Source organism: Littorina saxatilis, linkage group LG2, assembly GCF_037325665.1.
Source record: "Littorina saxatilis isolate snail1 linkage group LG2, US_GU_Lsax_2.0, whole genome shotgun sequence".
In the NCBI taxonomy this organism is placed as follows: domain Eukaryota; kingdom Metazoa; phylum Mollusca; class Gastropoda; order Littorinimorpha; family Littorinidae; genus Littorina; species Littorina saxatilis.
Window position 1 is genome coordinate 100497382 of NC_090246.1, and position 18191 is coordinate 100515572.

At 44.3% G+C, this 18191-nt stretch overlaps 1 protein-coding gene across 1 annotated transcript; it reads left to right on the forward strand.

The window, feature by feature from the left end:
* The first annotated feature begins 2755 nt into the window (after positions 1–2755).
* LOC138960336 (uncharacterized) lies at positions 2756–17831 on the forward strand. Its single transcript, XM_070332198.1, has 5 exons — positions 2756–2911; positions 4569–4764; positions 6122–6341; positions 13085–13288; positions 14674–17831. The coding sequence occupies exons 2-5, from the start codon at positions 4627–4629 to the stop codon at positions 14808–14810; spliced, it is 699 nt and encodes a 232-aa protein (XP_070188299.1). The 5' UTR covers positions 2756–2911; positions 4569–4626; the 3' UTR covers positions 14811–17831.
* Positions 17832–18191: the final 360 nt, after the last annotated feature.

The following is an 18191-nucleotide window of genomic DNA, read 5'->3' on the forward strand; positions in this document are numbered from 1 at the left end:
GTATACAATGTTTTTTTGTTGAATGTCTGTATCATTATCCATAACTGGAGTATTAATAAAAAATAAAAAGTAAAGAGAATACATTCTAGTTGCCATTTAATATACGTTATAATCAATTAAAGGACTGTGAAGGCATGTCACTAAATGGTACCCAGCTGTGGAGAATAACCCAGTAACGGAGACTTTCAACTCTATGGAAGCTATGCACCGTGTCGCTGTGATTTACTGTAGTAGTGGTAGTAGTAGTAATTATATATTTTGGGATTCAGGAAATTTAAAAAAAAAATACAATGGAATCATGTTTGTGTTTGTAATTGCAATTTAATTTGAGGTAGAATTTTAAGGACCAAATTATCAAATCTATATTAAGCTTAAACAAAATTAAGTTGTCCGAACCGAGACAAAGAATGTTCCACCAAAATGCCAATGAATCTGATTGAAAAATACTGTCGCCTCTACTTTTCTTAAAAGACGGATATGACGCCATCAAACGTTTGTATCTACAAAATGAAAAACATGTCTAAGGATATTATCTAGATATAATGATTCATAATCATCTGCCAAGCACAGGGGCGCACCCAACTCCATCTCGATTCCCACTTTACCGGAATAAATATATCAGTCAAATATATATTTTATTTTTTTTGGATTGAATGCTGATATTACATCAAACGATGAATCGCAATGAAAGATGTCTTATTTCATTCAGCCATCCTACTTACTGTCTACAGGGGCGGATCAGTTGCTTTGTAAGGGGGGGGGGGGGGGGGGTTGCACTTTGAATCGAAAGTGAATGTGATGGGCGCGAAGCGCCCGAATTTGCTAGGGGGGTCCGGGGGCATGCCCCCCCGGAAAAAGTTTTGGCCCAAAGAAGCAAAATGGTGCCATCTGGTGCCATTTGAACTTAGAAATGGTCATAGAATCAGCTTTCCAAATTTTTGTTGTTGTTGTTGCTGGAGGGGGGTGCACCTGCACCCTGTGCACCCCCCCCCCCTCGTCCGCCCCTGGTCTACCGTTTCTTTTTTCATTTCGAGGTACAATGAGCGTTTCTGGGGTGATAACGCGAGACAACTCCTGTGATCTTGCCGCGAGGTTCCGCCTGTTACCATTGTCTTTTTACCGTATAAAATGCACGACTTACACACGAACTGTTACCAAAGCGACATGCTATTTGGGACCAATGCACGTTTTTTTCCTTTCTCAAGTGATCTTGCCGCGAGGTTCCGTCTGTTACCGGCCGAAAGAAAGAAGGGGCATAACCTCACCAGAACCGCCCATTTCAGAAGCAAAAACATAACTCAACTCCAGAGCAAACGATATTGAGCACTACAGTTCCAAATGAGCCACACTGGGGTGTAATAACACCACGGGCACTACACCTTCATTAACATCAGAGTAAGCTACTCGCTGACGTCGCTGCGATCATTCTAACCAGGTATTTGCAGACATAGAACATCTCCTAATGAATACCTCTGGAACAATAAGATCCGATACTACGATGTCAACGCTTGTCGCTTAAAGGCACACCCCTTCCCGTGACAACTGTCCGATCACCATCTCAGATCTGCTCAGGCATTTACATGGAATAAGACCATCCCTCCTCTTGGTCATATACCAACAATTAGCAGCACAGTGGCCATTTTTTTATGAATTGATTTTGACGAGAAGGAGTGTGTCTTTAAAGGTACAAAGTACCTCCTTCCAGTGTAAACTGTTGCAGATCCAACAGGGCATTTAATTTTTACACACGCTACGAGCATGTTTCTGTCTGTTCACATAGTTACCACGATTCACTAGCCCAGATCGGTGTTTCATATGGAGTCTGGGAGATAAATAGAGGTCTTCATTAATTGAGCCCGAAGTCTTTTTTAACCCGAAAATTCATTGCCAAAGCTTTGTGCAGCGAGGTTCGTGAAGTAGACTTCGCGAAGCAGACTTCGCCCAATCAATGTCAGACTTCAAGCAGACTTCGCCCAATCAATGTCAGACTTCACCCAATCAATGTCAGACTTCGCCCAATCAATGTCAGACTTCAAGCAGACTTCGCCCAATCAATGTCAGACTTCAAGCAGACTTCGCCCAATCAATGTCAGACTTCAAGCAGACTTCGCGAAGCAGACTTCGCCCAATCAATGTCAGACTTCAAGTACACTTCGCGAAGCAGACTTCGCCCAATCAATGTCAGACTTCAAGCAGACTTCGCCCAATCAATGTCAGACTTCAAGTACACTTCGCGCAGTCGACTTCGCCCAATTAACATCAGGCTTCAAGTAGACTTCGCCCAATCAATGTCAGACTTCAAGCAGACTTCGCCCAATCAATGTCAGACTTCAAGTACACTTCGCGCAGTCGACTTCGCCCAATTAACATCAGGCTTCAAGTAGACTTCAATAAGGCGACTTCGCCAAATCATTAAGGCAGCCACACACCGCTTTCGGGGGAAGCATGCTGGGTATTTTCGTGTTTCTATAACCCACCGAACTCTGACATGGATTACAGGAACTTTTCCGTGCGCACTTCATCTTGTGATTGCGTGTACACACGAAGGGGGATAAGGCACAGGCTGATTCCTAATAGAATCAAAAACTCCAGAAATATAAATTTGTTCGGTTTGTTAACGATGGTATTTTCCGTGCGCAGAATACGATGCGAGCTGTGGTCACACTTGTGGCCGAAGTAATGTACCTTTAAATAATAGGCCTACCAGTGCTGGTACTGGCGTAGCACTTATACTTAACTTCGCCAGATAAACGCCCAGACCTCTTGTCAGGTTCCAAAACCACCAGCAAACCTTCAATTAACTGTTCTATCACGTGTTCTACCTTGCTTGGGAACGAAGAAAACTAGAACCTCATTTGCTGGCAAATTCACAACAGATACCACACATTGCATTAGACTTACGATTGCAAAGGTGAGTTTGTGTGCAGTTTTATTTTTACTTTTTATATCGAGTCATTCCTTTTTGTTTACGGGCATTTGTGGTTTGTTGGCTCACGTAAGTGTAGCCTATGCGATCGTAACTTTGTCTGTCTGTGCGTGCGTTTGTGCGTGTGTGCGTGTGTGTGTATGTCTGTGGTAGAAACTTTAACATTTCCGAGTCTATGTGTGAGTGGTTATCCAAGACTATGGATAAAGCTCGCATAAGATTACGTCACGGTCAAAAGTGTTTGACGTCAATTAATGCATCATGACGGCATGCCTCCCTGTAGTCTTTCTCTCTCGCGTGGTGTGTGTGGTCTCGGTCATTGTTATTTTGAGCGGGCCGAGACTATTTGGCAGTCGTGTCCCTGTAAGTAGGCTACATGCAGACACAGACAGATCTAGATCTAGTGTCTCTCTTTCTTGCACAGTGTCACCTAAGCTTACTGTGTGTGTGGGTGTGTATGTGTGACGGAGTGATTGAGTTTGTTACTGTTTGTCTATTTCTTACGTGAGCCTTGAAGGCTTCGCCTCTTGTTTATTTGAAGAAGATAATGTTGCATTTTAACTGCTGTTGTTTCGCCAGTAATAACAAAAGAGCATTCGATAATTTTTTTAAATTTAAAAACCAGAATGGGTGAGGTAAGCAACCTCGCAAGATGTGTTTGTTCGTGAGAGTTTTCTTCCTCACATTTGTTTTCCTTTTGGGGGTGTTGTTTTTCTTTTTTTTTTCTTGTCTTTTTACATTTAGTCAAGTTTTGACTAAATGTTTTAACATAGAGGGAGAATCGAGACGAGGGTCGTGGTGTATGTGTGTGTGTGTGTGTGTGTGTGTGTGTGTGTGTGTGTGTGTGTGTCTGTGTGTCTGTGTGTCTGTGCGTGTGTGTGTAGAGCGATACAGAGTAAACTACTGGACCGATCTTTATGAAATTTTACATGAGAGTTCCTGGGTATGATATCCCCAGACTTTTTTTTCTTTTTTTTGATAAATGTCTTTGATGACGTCATATCGGGCTTTTTGTAAAAGTTGAGGCGGCACTGTCACACCCTCATTTTTCAATCAAATTGATTGAAATTTTGGCCAAGCAATCTTCGACGAAGGCCGGACTTCGGTATTGCATTTCAGCTTGGTGGCTAATTAATTAATGAATTTGGTCATTAAAAATCTGAAAATTGTAATTAAAATTAATTTTTTATAAAACGATCCAAAAGTACTTTTATTTTATTCTTCATCATGTTCTGATTCCAAAAACATATAAATATGTTATATTTGGATTAAAAACAAGTTCTGAAAATTAAAAATATAAAAATTATGATTAAAATTAAATTTCCGAACTCGTTTTAAAAACAATTTCATCTTATTCCTTGTCGGTTCCTGATTCCAAAAACATATAGATATGATATGTTTGGATTAAAAACACGCTCAGAAAGTTAAAACGAAGAGAGGTACAGTAAAGCGTGCTATGCAGCACAGAGCAACCGCTACCGCGCTAAACAGGCTCGTCACTTTCACTGCCTTTTGCACTAGCAGCGGACTACGGTCATTGTGAAAAAATGCAGTGCGTTCAGTTTAAATGTAGTAATTTCGCCTTACGCGACTTGTTTGTTGTTGCAATAGACCAGCTAGTGTGTTTTCTTGTTCCCAATAGATACTCAAAGAATAGTCCACACAAAGAAGAGAAGAGGTAGAGTCGTGAAGCTTACAGTATGGGTCTGTTGGTGAGACTCCTGCCTGTGGTGTGTCTGGTGGTGCTGATGGTCCGTGGACAGGTGGTGGAGGAGACGCGCCCCCCGCTCTTCTCCGATGAGAGGGCGGGATTTCACATCGACAACCTCTCCTTCAAGGTACGCTTGGTCAATGAGTCAGTGGGTGATTCAGTGGGTGGATAGGTGGGTGAATGAGTGAGTGGGTGGGTGAATAAGTGAGTGGGTGAGTAGGTGGCTGGGTGAGTGGGTGAATGAGTAAGTGAGTGGGTGAGTAGGTGGGTGAGTGAGTGGGTGAGTGAGTGGGTGAGTGGGTGGGTGAGTGAGTGAGTAAGGGAGTTAGTGGGTGAGGGACTGACGGACTAACTGACTAATGGTAGAAGGAGTAAGTGAGTGAGAGAGGGAGTGACTGACTGACTGACTGACTGACTGACTGACTGATTGATTGATGGCAGAAGGAGTGAGTGAGTAAGTGAGTGAATGAGTGAGTGACCTCGACTTACATTCCCACTCTTTTCAAAGAACACATTTTCTCCCACATGGGGGCGGGGTAAAAACGGCCTCGTGGGAGTTTCAGCCTATGAAAGCAGATGAATAAAAGTCTCACAGGGCATTCAGATTATGCTGAAGCTGCGAAAGGACTTCCTGGAGCAAGCGACGAGACGGGGTCGGGGACGTAGCTCAGTTGCGTAGCGCGCTGGCTTTGTAGCCAGTTGGTCGCTATCAGCGTGGGTTCGATCCGGCGAGAGATTTATTTCTCGGAGTCAACTTTGTGCAGACTCTCTTCGGTGTCCGAACACCCCCGTGTGCACACATGCGCACGAAAAAGATCCCAAGTTTACAGCGAAAGTCTCAGGGGCTTGGAAAACACGAAGACACGGAAGCATCATCTCTCTTCTCTGATTATCATGATCGTATTTTGATACTTTGACGAGACAAAGCCAATGCTGCATGGTGTGTCCAATAAGACAGCCACAGCAGCGGGCTTGTTCGAGTCAAAGTATCACACCATGTCCTCTGCGTATTACCAATACCTGTCCCAATATAGACCAACTGGTCTAAGAGGACGTTAAACCCTAATAGTCTCTCTCTCTCTCAAAGAGACGCAGAACTGGGTGGAGACGATCCTCACCACACACTAAAATGACGTGCCCACGATGGCCATGCCCAGCCTGATCAGCTAGAACTAATCATGAAACCAACGCCTACATTTTGATTATCTTTTTATCTTTTTCCTCTTCACCCGAACACCCCCCCCCCCCCACCCCCCCGGCCTCGGCTTAGTCTCGAAGGCATTCCCCGCTTTCTGTTGCTCTCGTGACATACATATACTGCTCAAAGTCCAGAGGCAGTGCGATATTTACAACGACTAAGAATGTCATGATGATGATAATATTGTTTAAGGCCCTCACGGTTAAACCAGACCTTCATCGCCCCCTCCTCTATTTTGTCCTCACGCTACCACGAAGACACTCAACCCTTTTCCTGTCATTCTCAGGGCATCCAGATGCTGCTCAAGTGGCGGAGCGACTTCCTGGCGTCGCTGTCGGCCATCAACCAGACGCTGGACTGGGTGGAGACGACGCTCGACACGCACTACACTGACGAGGCCATGCCCAACATGACCAGCTACGCCGAAGGTCTTCTGTCGAGCGTCAACAGCAAGCTGGACACCGCCCAAACCATGGCCAACAGCCTGAACCTCACCAACGACGGAGGTCAGTGAATCTGAATCTGAAGTCTCCATGCAGAATGATATAGTACGAAGGGTCCATCACAGAAGTCGATTTCTTCCATAGATGTTATGTTTTGGTGTGAACAGCGCTGTTGTAAAGAGAGAGATTTTTTTTTAATTGTGTAGACTGTAATGTTCTTTTACTGCAATCACTTCTCTGAGGACGCAGTGTGTGTGTGTGTTAGTGTGTGTGTTAGTGTGTGTGTGTGTGTGTGTGTTAGTGTGTGTGTGTGTGTGTGTGTTAGTGTGTGTGTGTGTGTGTGTGTGTGTGTGTTAGTGTTAGTGTGTGTGTGTGTGTGTGTGTGTGTTAGTGTGTGTGTGTGTTAGTGTGTGTGTGTTAGTGTGTGTGTGTGTTAGTGTTAGCGTGTGTGTTAGTGTGTGTGTGTGTGTTTGTGTGTTTGTGTGTTAGTGTGTGTGTGTGTTAGTGTGTGTGTGTGTGTGTGTGTTAGTGTGTGTGTGTTAGTGTGTGTGTGTGTGTGTGTGTGTTAGTGTGTGTGTGTGCGTGCGTGTTGGTGTGTGTGTGTGTGTGTGTGTTAGTGTGTGTGTGTGTTAGTGTGTGTGTGTGTGTGTGTGTTAGTGTTAGTGTGTGTTAGAGTGTGTGTGTTAGTGTGTGTGTGTGTTAGTGTTAGTGTGTGTGTGTGTGTGTGTGTGCGTGTGTGTGTCAGTGTGTGTGTGTGTGCGTGTGTGTGTGTGTTTGTGTGTGTGTGTGTGTGTTAGTGTGTGTGTTAGTGTGTGTGTGTGTGTGTGTGTGTGTGTGTGTGTGTGTGTGTGTGTGTGTGTGTTAGTGTGTGTGTGTGTGTGTATGTGTGTGTGTGTGTGTGTGTGTCTCTGTGTGTGTGTGTTTGTCTGTATCTGTGTGTGTGTGTGTGTGTGTGTGAGTGTGTATGTGTGTGTGCGTGTGTTAGTGTATGTGTGTGTTTGTGTGTGTTAGTGTGTGTGTTAGTGTTAGTGTGTGTGTGTGCGTGTATGTGTTAGTGTGTGTGTATGTGCGTGTGTGTTAGTGTGTGTGTGTGTGTGTGTGTGTTAGTGTGTGTGTGTGTTAGTGTGTGTGTGTGTGTGTGTTAGTGTGTGTGTGTTAGTGTGTGTGTTAGTGTGTGTGTGTGTTAGTGTGTGTGTTAGTGTGTGTGTGTGTGTGTGTGTGTGTGTGTGAGTCATGCGTGCGTCACACCGTGTTAACAACTGGGTACAGAAAGTATGTTTAACAGTGGGAAACAGTATCATTTGAAAGGTTTGGGTCTTCTCCATCATTGTACTCCCTATATCAACATTCAATCTTGTCATTCATTGTACTCCCTATATCAACATTCAATCTTGTCATTCATTGTACTCCCTATATCAACATTCAATCTTGTCATTCATTGTACTCCCTATATCAACATTCAATCTTGTCATTCGACCTGGGTGCCTTTTTTTCAGACGTTCTCCTCATAGTGTCCGTAAATTCACTTCCGGTGTAAGATTCTCTCTTTGAATACTTTCAATCATTCAATCAATATGAAGCTTATATAACGCGTATTCCGTGGGTACAGTTCTAAGCGCTTGTCGAAGAGTTGTCAACACAGGACTAACAAAGAAACTAACATCTACAGACGGACACGAACCCTATCACACACTAGCAAACCCTGATAAACATACAACAAACAACTGTTTAACAACAATGTACACATCAATAGCTAGGTCCAAACAAAATAATATTAAACACAAAGTAAACACCTCTCACAGAGCACAGCACAAGAATGTCTTTTGGGGCACAACACATCACGTCGAACATGAAAGTCGCAGCCAGCTACGGGAAGAACTGAGTCTTCAACCTACTCTTGAACGCGTCAAGAGAGGGGCTCTGGCGAAGCTCAAGCGGCAGGGAGTTCCAGACGGAGGGGCCCGCGGAGGGAAATGCACGCTGACCAGCAGATGCGAGTTTCGAGCGAGGGATGTGAAGGCGGAGTGGGTCAGCAGCAGAACGAAAGGGACGGTCGGAGGGCTGGGTGTACAGGTCCAGGGAGGATTGAAGGTACTCGGGAGCAGGGTCGTTGAGACACTTGTAGACCAGAGTGGACAGTTTGTAGGGGATTCGGGTGTTGACAGGGAGCCAGTGCAAGGAGCGAAGTAGGGGGGTGATGTGGTCTCGCTTCGTCTTCCTCAACGTCAGCCTGGCAGCAGCGTTCTGGACTCGTTGTAGGCCATGAATGGATGAGGCGGGGAGGCCAGCCAGAAGGAAGTTGCAGTAGTCCAGACGACTGAAGATGAGGGAGACAACCAGCTTGACACAGGCGTCGTGGGTGAGGTAGCGACGGATGGAGGCGATGCGTCGTTGGTGGAAAAAGCAGGTCTTGATGATGAAGGAGATGTGTGTCTGCATGGAGAGAGTGGAGTCGAGAAAGACGCCAAGGCTCTTGACAGCAGGGAAGAATGGAACAGTCGCGTCATCCAGCTGGAGGTCGGTCACAGTGAGGGAAGCAATCTTCTGTCGTGTTCCAACGAGAAGGGCCTCCGTCTTCTCACTGTTCAGCTTCAACTTGTTCTCAGTCATCCAGTTCTTGATGTCAGTGAAACAACTGGAGATGGATCCCAGGAGATAAAATTAAAAAAAATAGAGGTATTGCGTGGGTTTCTTTTCGGTTATGAATTTGTCGATTTTTCCTTTTGATCTGGGAAGATTTACCGGCACAGGATTCAAATCGCGAAAGCTGGAAACAAGTAATGTTAACACATGATAGTAGGAACCGTCCTGAACAACTTTAAGTAGCTTGAATTTTTTTTAATTTGTAACAAGTCCATCACCTGTCCCGTAGCCAGACTGTACCACTGTATAACCTTCCTACTGTCCTAACCAGACTGTACAGGGGCGGATCAGTTCATTTTATGGGGGGGGTTTCCAAAAGTATATTGTGAAGATATGGGTGTGAAGGCGCGAAGCGCCGAGCCGACGGCGCGAAGCGCCTAGCTTGCTAGGGGGGTCCGGGGGCATGCCCCCCCGGAAAATTTTGAAAAAAAGGATGCAAAATGGTGCAAGCTGGTGCATTCTGAGGATGATCATTACCAGTTCCAGGCAGCAGATTTTGTCACTGATTAATACCCACAAAATTGAAACTCAACCCAAAAAAACACACAAAAATATTTTTATTTTTTGGCTGGGGGGGGGTTTCCGGAAACCCCAGAAACCCCCCCCTCGTCCGCCCCTGCTGTACCACTGTATAACCTTCCTACTGTCCTAACCAGACTGTACCACTGTATAACCTTCCTACTGTCCTAACCAGACTGTACCACTGTATAACCTTCCTACTGTCCTAACCAGACTGTACCACTGTATAACCTCCCTACTGTCCTAACCAGATTGTACCACTGTATAACCTCCCTACTGTCCTAACCAGACTGTACCACTGTATAACCTTCCTACTGTCCGAACCATTTGCACCACTGTATAACCTTCCTACTGTCCCAACCAGACTGTACCACTGTATAACCTTCCTACTGTCCCAACCAGACTGTACCACTGTATACAAGATACAAGATACAAGATATTTATTCACCAATTTTGCAAAAGGATTTCATCTTGGCACGGCACGGTAAAAATAAAATAAAAACCAACCAGACACATATGCAGACACACATCACCATGCATGCATACATACGTACATTACACTGTCATGCACACACAGACACAACTCACACACACACACACACACACACACACACACACACACACACACACACACACACACACACACACACACACACACACACACACACACACACACACACACAATTATTTACATTCTCACACATAACCAGCCACATATCTACATCACAAATTCACATCGTCGCCTTGTAAACGTAAAAACCATATCAGTTTAAAAGGGGTGCCAGTAATATCAATACAACATTAGTGAATACTAGAACAATACCTAAAATTTATAATCCATTTAAAAGTAAGTAGTACATGTAATTATTATCATTTAGTCAGATCATCACATAAAATTATATAATCATGATCTAGACAGTTTAAAACAACAGTATTAACAGACTATCACAGATCCACTCAAGCACCTGAACTTAGAGTCGCATTGCACAAAACTACTACCATCACAGAACTACTCCAGCACCTAAAAAATAAGGACCATTCCACATTGCACATATTTCCACTATCACAAGTTATGAGAACAGTAATGGAATGCAGTGAAAGGACTAAGTAACAAAAGAACCCCCTCCCCCCCCAATCCTATAACTACAGTATATTACAACGTCTTCACTACAGGAGTTGTCAGTACAGCATGGGGGATGAAGCTAGAGCGAAAGCGACTAGTTCTGGCTTTCAAAGCTCTGTAGCGCCTACCAGATGGAAGAGGCTCGAAGAAGTGGTTTGCCGGGTGGGAGGGGTCGCGAACAATCTTTCCTGCTTTTCGACCTGAGCGCAACTCAAAGATAGAGGCAACGGAAGGGAAGTCACAGCCCGCGATTTTGGAGGCTGTCCGCACAATGCTCTCCAGTAGCTGTTTCTCTTTCTCAGTGGTGCTGCCATACCAGACCGTGATAGAAAAACACAGGGTGCTCTCAACGACTGCGCGATAGAACTGCGCCATGATTTGCTGTGACATACGGAACTTGCGCAACTGTCTCAGGAAGTGCAGCCGCTGCTGGCACTTCTTAATGATGGACGTGGTGTTCCCGTCCCATTTCAGGTCTTCAGAGATCAGTGTGCCGAGAAATTTGAATGAAGAGACCTGTTCTACAGCTTCCCCATTTATTTCAAGGGGCAAGATGGGGTCTTTCTTTCGTCGAGGGTCGATAACGACTTCTTTTGTTTTAAGAACGTTTAGCTCGAGATCATTTTCAGAGCACCACTCAACCACTCTTTGAACCTCCCCCCGGTAAGCGTCCTCATTGGAGTCAGAAATCAGGCCTTCAATGGTGGTGTCGTCTGAGAATTTGATTATGTATGTGGATGGGTGAGCGGAGGTGCAGTCGTTGGTGAAAAGGGTGAAGAGTAGAGGGGACAGAACACAGCCCTGCGGGGCACCAGTGTTTAGAGTGAGTGAGGCAGAGAGTGAGTTGTTGAGTCGGACGACCTGAGGACGGTCAAGCAAGAAGTCTAGAAGCCAGTGGCAGAGAGAGAGAGGGACATCGAGACCAATCAGTTTGTGGAGGAGCTTGTGAGGGATGATCGTGTTGAATGCGGAGGAATAATCAATGAACAACATTCTAGCGTAGGTGCGAGGGTTCTCAAGGTGCTGCAAGACAAAATGAAGACCCATGGCGACGGCATCATCGACGGACCTGTTGGCTTGGTAAGCAAACTGGAGTGGGTCAGACAGGTGACCCGTGAAAGCCCGCAGGTGCCGCAGAATCAACCGCTCCAGGACCTTCATGATGACAGATGTCAGTGCCACAGGGCGGAAGTCATTCAGCTGAGTTACCTTGGGCTTTTTGGGGACTGGGACAATTACTGAAGACTTGAAGCACCGTGGCACAGACATCTGCTGCACAGAAGTGTTAAAAATGTCAGTAAAAACAGGCGCGAGCTGGTCAGCACAGGACCTCAAGGTCGATGTTGAGACAAGGTCAGGACCAGAAGCCTTTCTTGGATTCTGTTTACGGAAGAGACCCCTGACCTCACTCTCCTGGATGGTAAATGCCGGCGCCAAAAGAGACGCATCGTCAGGGAGAGGAGGGCGGTAACCGAGTGAGGGGTTCTTCTGGTCAAACCTACTATAAAACACATTCAGTTTGTCAGGTAAGTCAGGGTCAACATTGTCTGAAGGCGCAGCCTTGTGCTTATAGTTTGTGGCCTGCTGGAGGCCTCGCCAGACCTCACGGGTGTTGTTCGAGGAGAAGTGGTCTTCAATCTTCTGGCGATAGGTAGTCTTTGCATGGCGGATCTCACGTTTGACCTCTGCCTTGGCCTGCTTGTACCGCACCTGGTCGTCGCTCTTGAAAGCATCGTTCTTAGCGTCAAGTTTGACCTTGACCTCACGACTGAACCAGGGCTTGTTGTTACCATATATGCGTACAGTCTTAGTTGGAATGCAGACCTGCTCACAGAAGGCAATATATGAGGTAACAGTATCAGTGTATTCATCTAAGCTATCACAATTGTCCCTGAACACGCCCCAATCCGTGGCCTCAAAGCAACCTTGCAGCGTCTCGGAGGCCTCACTAGTCCATTTCTTGACCGTTTTTGTAACCGGCTTAACAGCCTTGAGTCTTTGTCGGTAGGTCGGAGTGAGAACCACCATTGCATGGTCGGAGTTGCCGAGGGGTGCTCTGGGCACTGCACGATAAGCGTCTTTGATTGTGGTATAGCAGTGGTCAAGAGTGCTCTTATTTCTTGTGGGGCAGTGTACATGCTGGTAGTATCTGGTAGTATAACCTCCCTACTGTCCTAACCAGATTGTACCACTGTATAACCTCCCTACTGTCCTAACCAGACTGTACCACTGTATAACCTCCCTACTGTCCTAACCAGACTGTACCACTGTATAACCTTCCTACTGTCCTAACCAGACTGTACCACTGTATAACCTTCCTACTGTCCTAACCAGACTGTACCACTGTATAACCTTCCTACTGTCCTAACCAGACTGTACCACTGTATAACCTTCCTACTGTCCTAACCATGTGTACCTCTGTATAACCTTCCTACTGTCCGAACCATTTGTACCACTGTATAACCTTCCTACTGTCCGAACCATTTGCACCACTGTATAACCTTTCTACTGTCCGAATTAGATGGCCTGGTGGCCTTCATGAGGTCTCCAGCGAACACGGTCAACGTGCCCGGTGCCTTCGACGCGGATTACAGGGCCGGGGGCACCTTCACCGTGCCACGTCAGGGTCTCTACCAGATTACGATCAGGACCGGCGTCGGCAGCGACATCAGCGTCGTCGTTAATCGAAACGGCAACGAAACCCTTACTTCCCTGTCCAATAACAGTGAGTATACATATATAAAACATCAGAAATTGTGAAAGAAACAATTGAAAGTCAGCAGAGGACTTTCTTCCGAGATTTGTATATGTCGTGCCGAATTCACGGAATTGCCGATTTCGCGAAATCGGCAACATTTTTGCCCATTTCGCGTAATCGGCAAAACGCTGTCTATTACGCGAAATCGGCAGCGTTTTGCCGAAAATGCGTAAAGGCTCCTAACATGTGTCCATTTCGCAAAAGTGACAGCCAGTCTGTTACTTTTTTTTGTCACCAGAACATTACATTAGCAATGCTTTACCTCCCCACTATGTTTTTTATGGTCTGTGTTGGTCTGTGTAAAGCATAACTCCGGTAATGCACGAAAACTACACTTTGTGTCATAACTTGCCATAACTTATCGATTATTGCAACATTTATCCATTCGATTATCTAGCTGTCTAAGTGTGAGGATATTCTAGGCATTTGAGAACTTTAAAGCCAAAAACGGGCTGCCGATTTCGCAAAATCGGCACATTTTACAAGCCTTTACGCTTTTTCGGTAAAACGCTGCCGATTTCGCGTAATGGGCAGCGTTTTGCCGATTACGTGAAATCGGCAAAAATGTTGCCGATTCCGCGAATTCGGCAATTCCGTGAATTCGGCACGACATAATATATATATATATACAGTAATAGCTACTCGCCAGTCGCAGATTTAGTTTTGTCCACCCATAGGATTTTGTTAAAACATTCTTTAGTTATCTATATATTTATTCTATTTTTATCTTTTATTTGTTGCTGCTTGTGGTAAAGTAGTTAGACTGCCTGCTAAGAACTCTCCAAAAACAGTGAGTACTAATAGCTAGCTAAACTCACCATTCGCAGTGCTTGCTTTACAAGAGAATCATAATCATGAAAGTCTTTGAGGATGAAAGCCGCATGTTCATTTCAATGCTTGTTATTCTCTGACATAGATCCTGTCTCAGATGCCAGGAGATTGGGTGGTTCGCATAACAGTTTACTCTTAGTCTTGTTGTTCATAATATCGTATTCATTTATAGCGCTTGCGTCCCTTTGCTTCTAAGATCACGCACTCCCGCACGTACACACACACACACACACACACACACATACACACACATACACACACACACTCACTCACACACACACTCACTCACACACACACACACACACACACACACACACACACACACACACACACACACACACAAATATGGAAAGCCGTTTGGCTCATAATCTATACGCGCGTAATAAATATTAAATACGCGCGTATTAAATATTTACTAACGTGCGTATTTAATATGTATTACGCGCGTTTAGGTTATGAGCCAAACGGCTTTCCATATTTGTGTGTGCCCACTGAATACGCGCGTATTTTCCTCGTTGCAGACTACTACGACATACGGACTCGTATTCGTCTGGCGTGGCTAAACGAGGGTGACGAGATCTTCACGACGGGTGACCTGCCCGGGACCTTCGGCGTCATGCTGCTTAGAGTGCAGAACCTCATGCCCTCCTCCCTTTAAATCTCAGCATACAAACCCCTGCTTCTTGATCTGTTCAGCTCTGCAATATACCTTATGTTTCTAGATTAGTAATGTATAGCTGAGCATCACGCCCTATGCTTCTTGATCTATTCAACTCTGCGATACAGCCTATGCTTCTAGATGTGTATAGCTTACCATCGCACTTTATGCTCCTCTATCAGTTTTCCAATACACCATTTAATTCTGGATCTACATCTACACATCAAGCGCTTCTCGTTTAAGACATATCTGCATACAACGTACGCCTTTTGGCTCCGTACAGCTGTTTAACAGACCTTATGCTACCGGGTCTACACAGCGCTACAACTAACCCTACGCTCCAAGATAATTATATACATAGCTCTTCAACAAACCTAAGCTTCTAACTTTAAAAACCGTTCCAACACATCCTACGCTTCTAGATCTAAACATATCTGCTTCTAGCTTTGCAAAGCTCTGCAACATAAATTACTTGTATATACAAAGCTCTTCAACTCACCCTATGCTTCTAGCTCTGCGGCATTACCTACTTTTCTAGATCTACACAGTTTTTCAACTCGCCCTATGCTTCTAGCATTGCAAAACTCTGGAACATATCTTACTTTTCTAGATACACACAGATCTTTGACACACCATATGCTTCTAGCTTTGCAAAGCACTGCAACATTTCCTACACTCTCAGCTCTTCAAGAAACCCTTTGCTTCCAACTTATTTTAAGCTCCAACGCATCTAGATCTTAACATATCTGCAACACACCTTATCCTTCTAGATCTACACATGTCTGCAAAGTCCTTCACATCTAGATCTGCACACCTATGCAACACACTCTATTCTTCTAGATCGACACATCTCTACAAAGTTGTACACATTTAGATCTGCACAGCTCTGCAACAGACCCTATGCTTCTAGATCTGCTCATCTCTGCAAAGTCCTACACATCTCTGTAAAGCCATGCACAGCTCTTCAATACACCCTCCGTTTCTAGATCTACACATCTCTGCAAAGCCCTACACATCTAGATCCGCACAGCTCTGCAAAGCCCTACACATCTGGATCCGCACAGCTCTGCAAAACACTCTGCCCATTTTGTTCTGCTCTTATTTTGTTTGACGTTGTTATAACAGGACTACCTAATAAATATAACTTTATATTGCTATTTCATATGTTACGTGGATTTCCATTGGTCAATTGGGCAAAACTGAGCTCAGTGCAAAAGTGATATCGACGACATTTCCGTCGATATCAGTTTTGATATCGACGACCTCTTTATTGCTTCCCCACTTCAAAAACAAAAACACCTAAATTTAAAAACATACAAATATATATGAAAATGTAATTATCCCAGAATTTAGTTGAGCAAGTGAAAAAAGACTTTTTGAAAGAAAAGACATTTTAAAATACTGAAAAGTACAAGAAAAGAGTGAGCAAAAAGAAATAATAATCAGAGGGAGGGATATGGAACAGCCAAAACTGAGAAAAATACTTTTGTAATTTCTTTACAGTAAATACAAAATGTCCAGAGAATTAGCAATATATCTAACATTGACTGACTGTGTGACGATATCTTCTGCTATCGCATTTTTACTGATCACATGACAAAACATGCTGTTGTCATTGGTCAACTAGGAACTGTATATCAATTGACATCGCGCAGGAAGTTCCCAGCGAATTTGATATCGCGCAGGAAGTAGTTTATCAATTTTAATTTTGAAGAATAAAATCTCACCTGAATGAAACAAATGTCTCCCTTTTTTTTAAATCACAAATTTGTAAAAGAAAAGTAATTGAATCAGAAAGATTAAGCTGTGCAATGAATAAAATGAAACTGTTCCCACCCAGCTTTAACAGAGAAGTAGTAGAAAAGAATGTTACAATCTTACCGATTGAGGTAGTTGGAACAGCCATAAACAAAGCTGACCTTGAAAGTACCAGTAGTGGCAGTACTTAGAAAACTGTGAGATCTCTTGCAGTGTTTCAGCGCACATCACTCACAAAAAGGCAGGAAATGAGCAGCCGATTTAAACAGTTCGCACCTGCATGAACCATTGTCCACCTTTCTTAGTCGTAGCCATTCAACATCAACCGAACAACTTTCAGCTTCTTTCACAGTCACAGCGCCGTCGGAGGACGCCATTTTGGATTTGTCGTAAGCAAGACTGAGTTTCGACAACATTATTATGCAATCCGCCGATACCGACAAATACCTGGAAGCTTTCTTGGGCACAGAAAATGAGCCAGAGGACTTTGCTGATACTGCCTGGCGCACTTCAGTTCCTGCCATCGTTCAGAATTGCCAAATCGAACAGTCAAAAAGAGTACGACTGAGGAAGTAACTGGGACGGATTCTTCGCTGTTCCTTCGAACTGGCAACTCCACTGAACTTGTTAGCCTTTGTTGGTGATCTGTTTCAACCGTATATTTTTGTTCTTTTTTCATTATAAATGCCTTATTTTGTCTGAGAAAAAGAACCAGTTACTGAAAAATAAAAGTAAGAGCAGCAAAGTTACGCGGAAAGCAGGAAAAGACAACCCAACATTTCCAACATTAAATACAAGGCAGTAGCCTCCCTTGCGTTTGTCTGACTTCTTAGGTAGGTTTATGATTCCTACTCACTACTGTTCCGAAATCGAATGCGATAAAATCGTTATCGTTAGATTTGACTGTGATATCAACATTTATCAGTCTGAATGTCTCGAAAGGCTGAATCATATCAGATCTCGGCTTACGCCTCGATCTGATATGAGTTCAGCTTTCTCGACATTCAGACTGATAAATGTTGATATCACAGTCAAATCTAACAATAACTAATACTATTGGTCTGTTTCGACAGTGATATCAAAATCTCGACCTCCGGTCTCGATTTTGATATCACTGTCTCAACAGACCATACCAGAAGATATCATCACACAGTCCGTCAACATTGGGTAATATTCGTCAAATCATTCCCAGTGAAGGCTTTTTTGTTCATCCAATGTTACTAATGGAAATGAGAAGTAATAAAGAATCCCAGGACTGATGTATTTTATTGGTGCGTGTTGTGTTTTGTTGTGCACACACACACACACACACACACACACGCACACACACACACACACACACACGCACACACACACACACACACACACGCACATAAAAGTCGCTGGGCAATTTGTACACGGATCACCTGAAGCTTATTAAGACAGGCTCAGAAAGGCACGTTGCTGGAGAGAGAAAAAAGCGAACAAACAGACATTGGAAGGTGGCTGGTAAAATACCTACATGCATACAGAGACTCTATCCTCGATGGCGGGTGCGTATCGCTAGCGCTACGTGTCAGTTGTGCTACGTGTCATTTGTCCTACGCATCAGTATATCTATGTCATTTGTGCTACGTGCCGCTA

What these genes read in the sequence shown, in the direction of transcription:
- LOC138960336 (XM_070332198.1), top strand. Translation starts at nt 4,627, where the DNA reads ATGGGTCTGTTGGTGAGACTCCTGCCTGTGGTGTGTCTGGTGGTGCTG. An exon ending in GAACCTCACCAACGACGGAG is followed by an intron (nt 6,342 to 13,084) that starts GTCAGTGAATCT and finishes TGTCCGAATTAG; the next exon opens with ATGGCCTGGTGGCCTTCATG. An exon ending in TACTTCCCTGTCCAATAACA is followed by an intron (nt 13,289 to 14,673) that starts GTGAGTATACAT and finishes TCCTCGTTGCAG; the next exon opens with ACTACTACGACATACGGACT.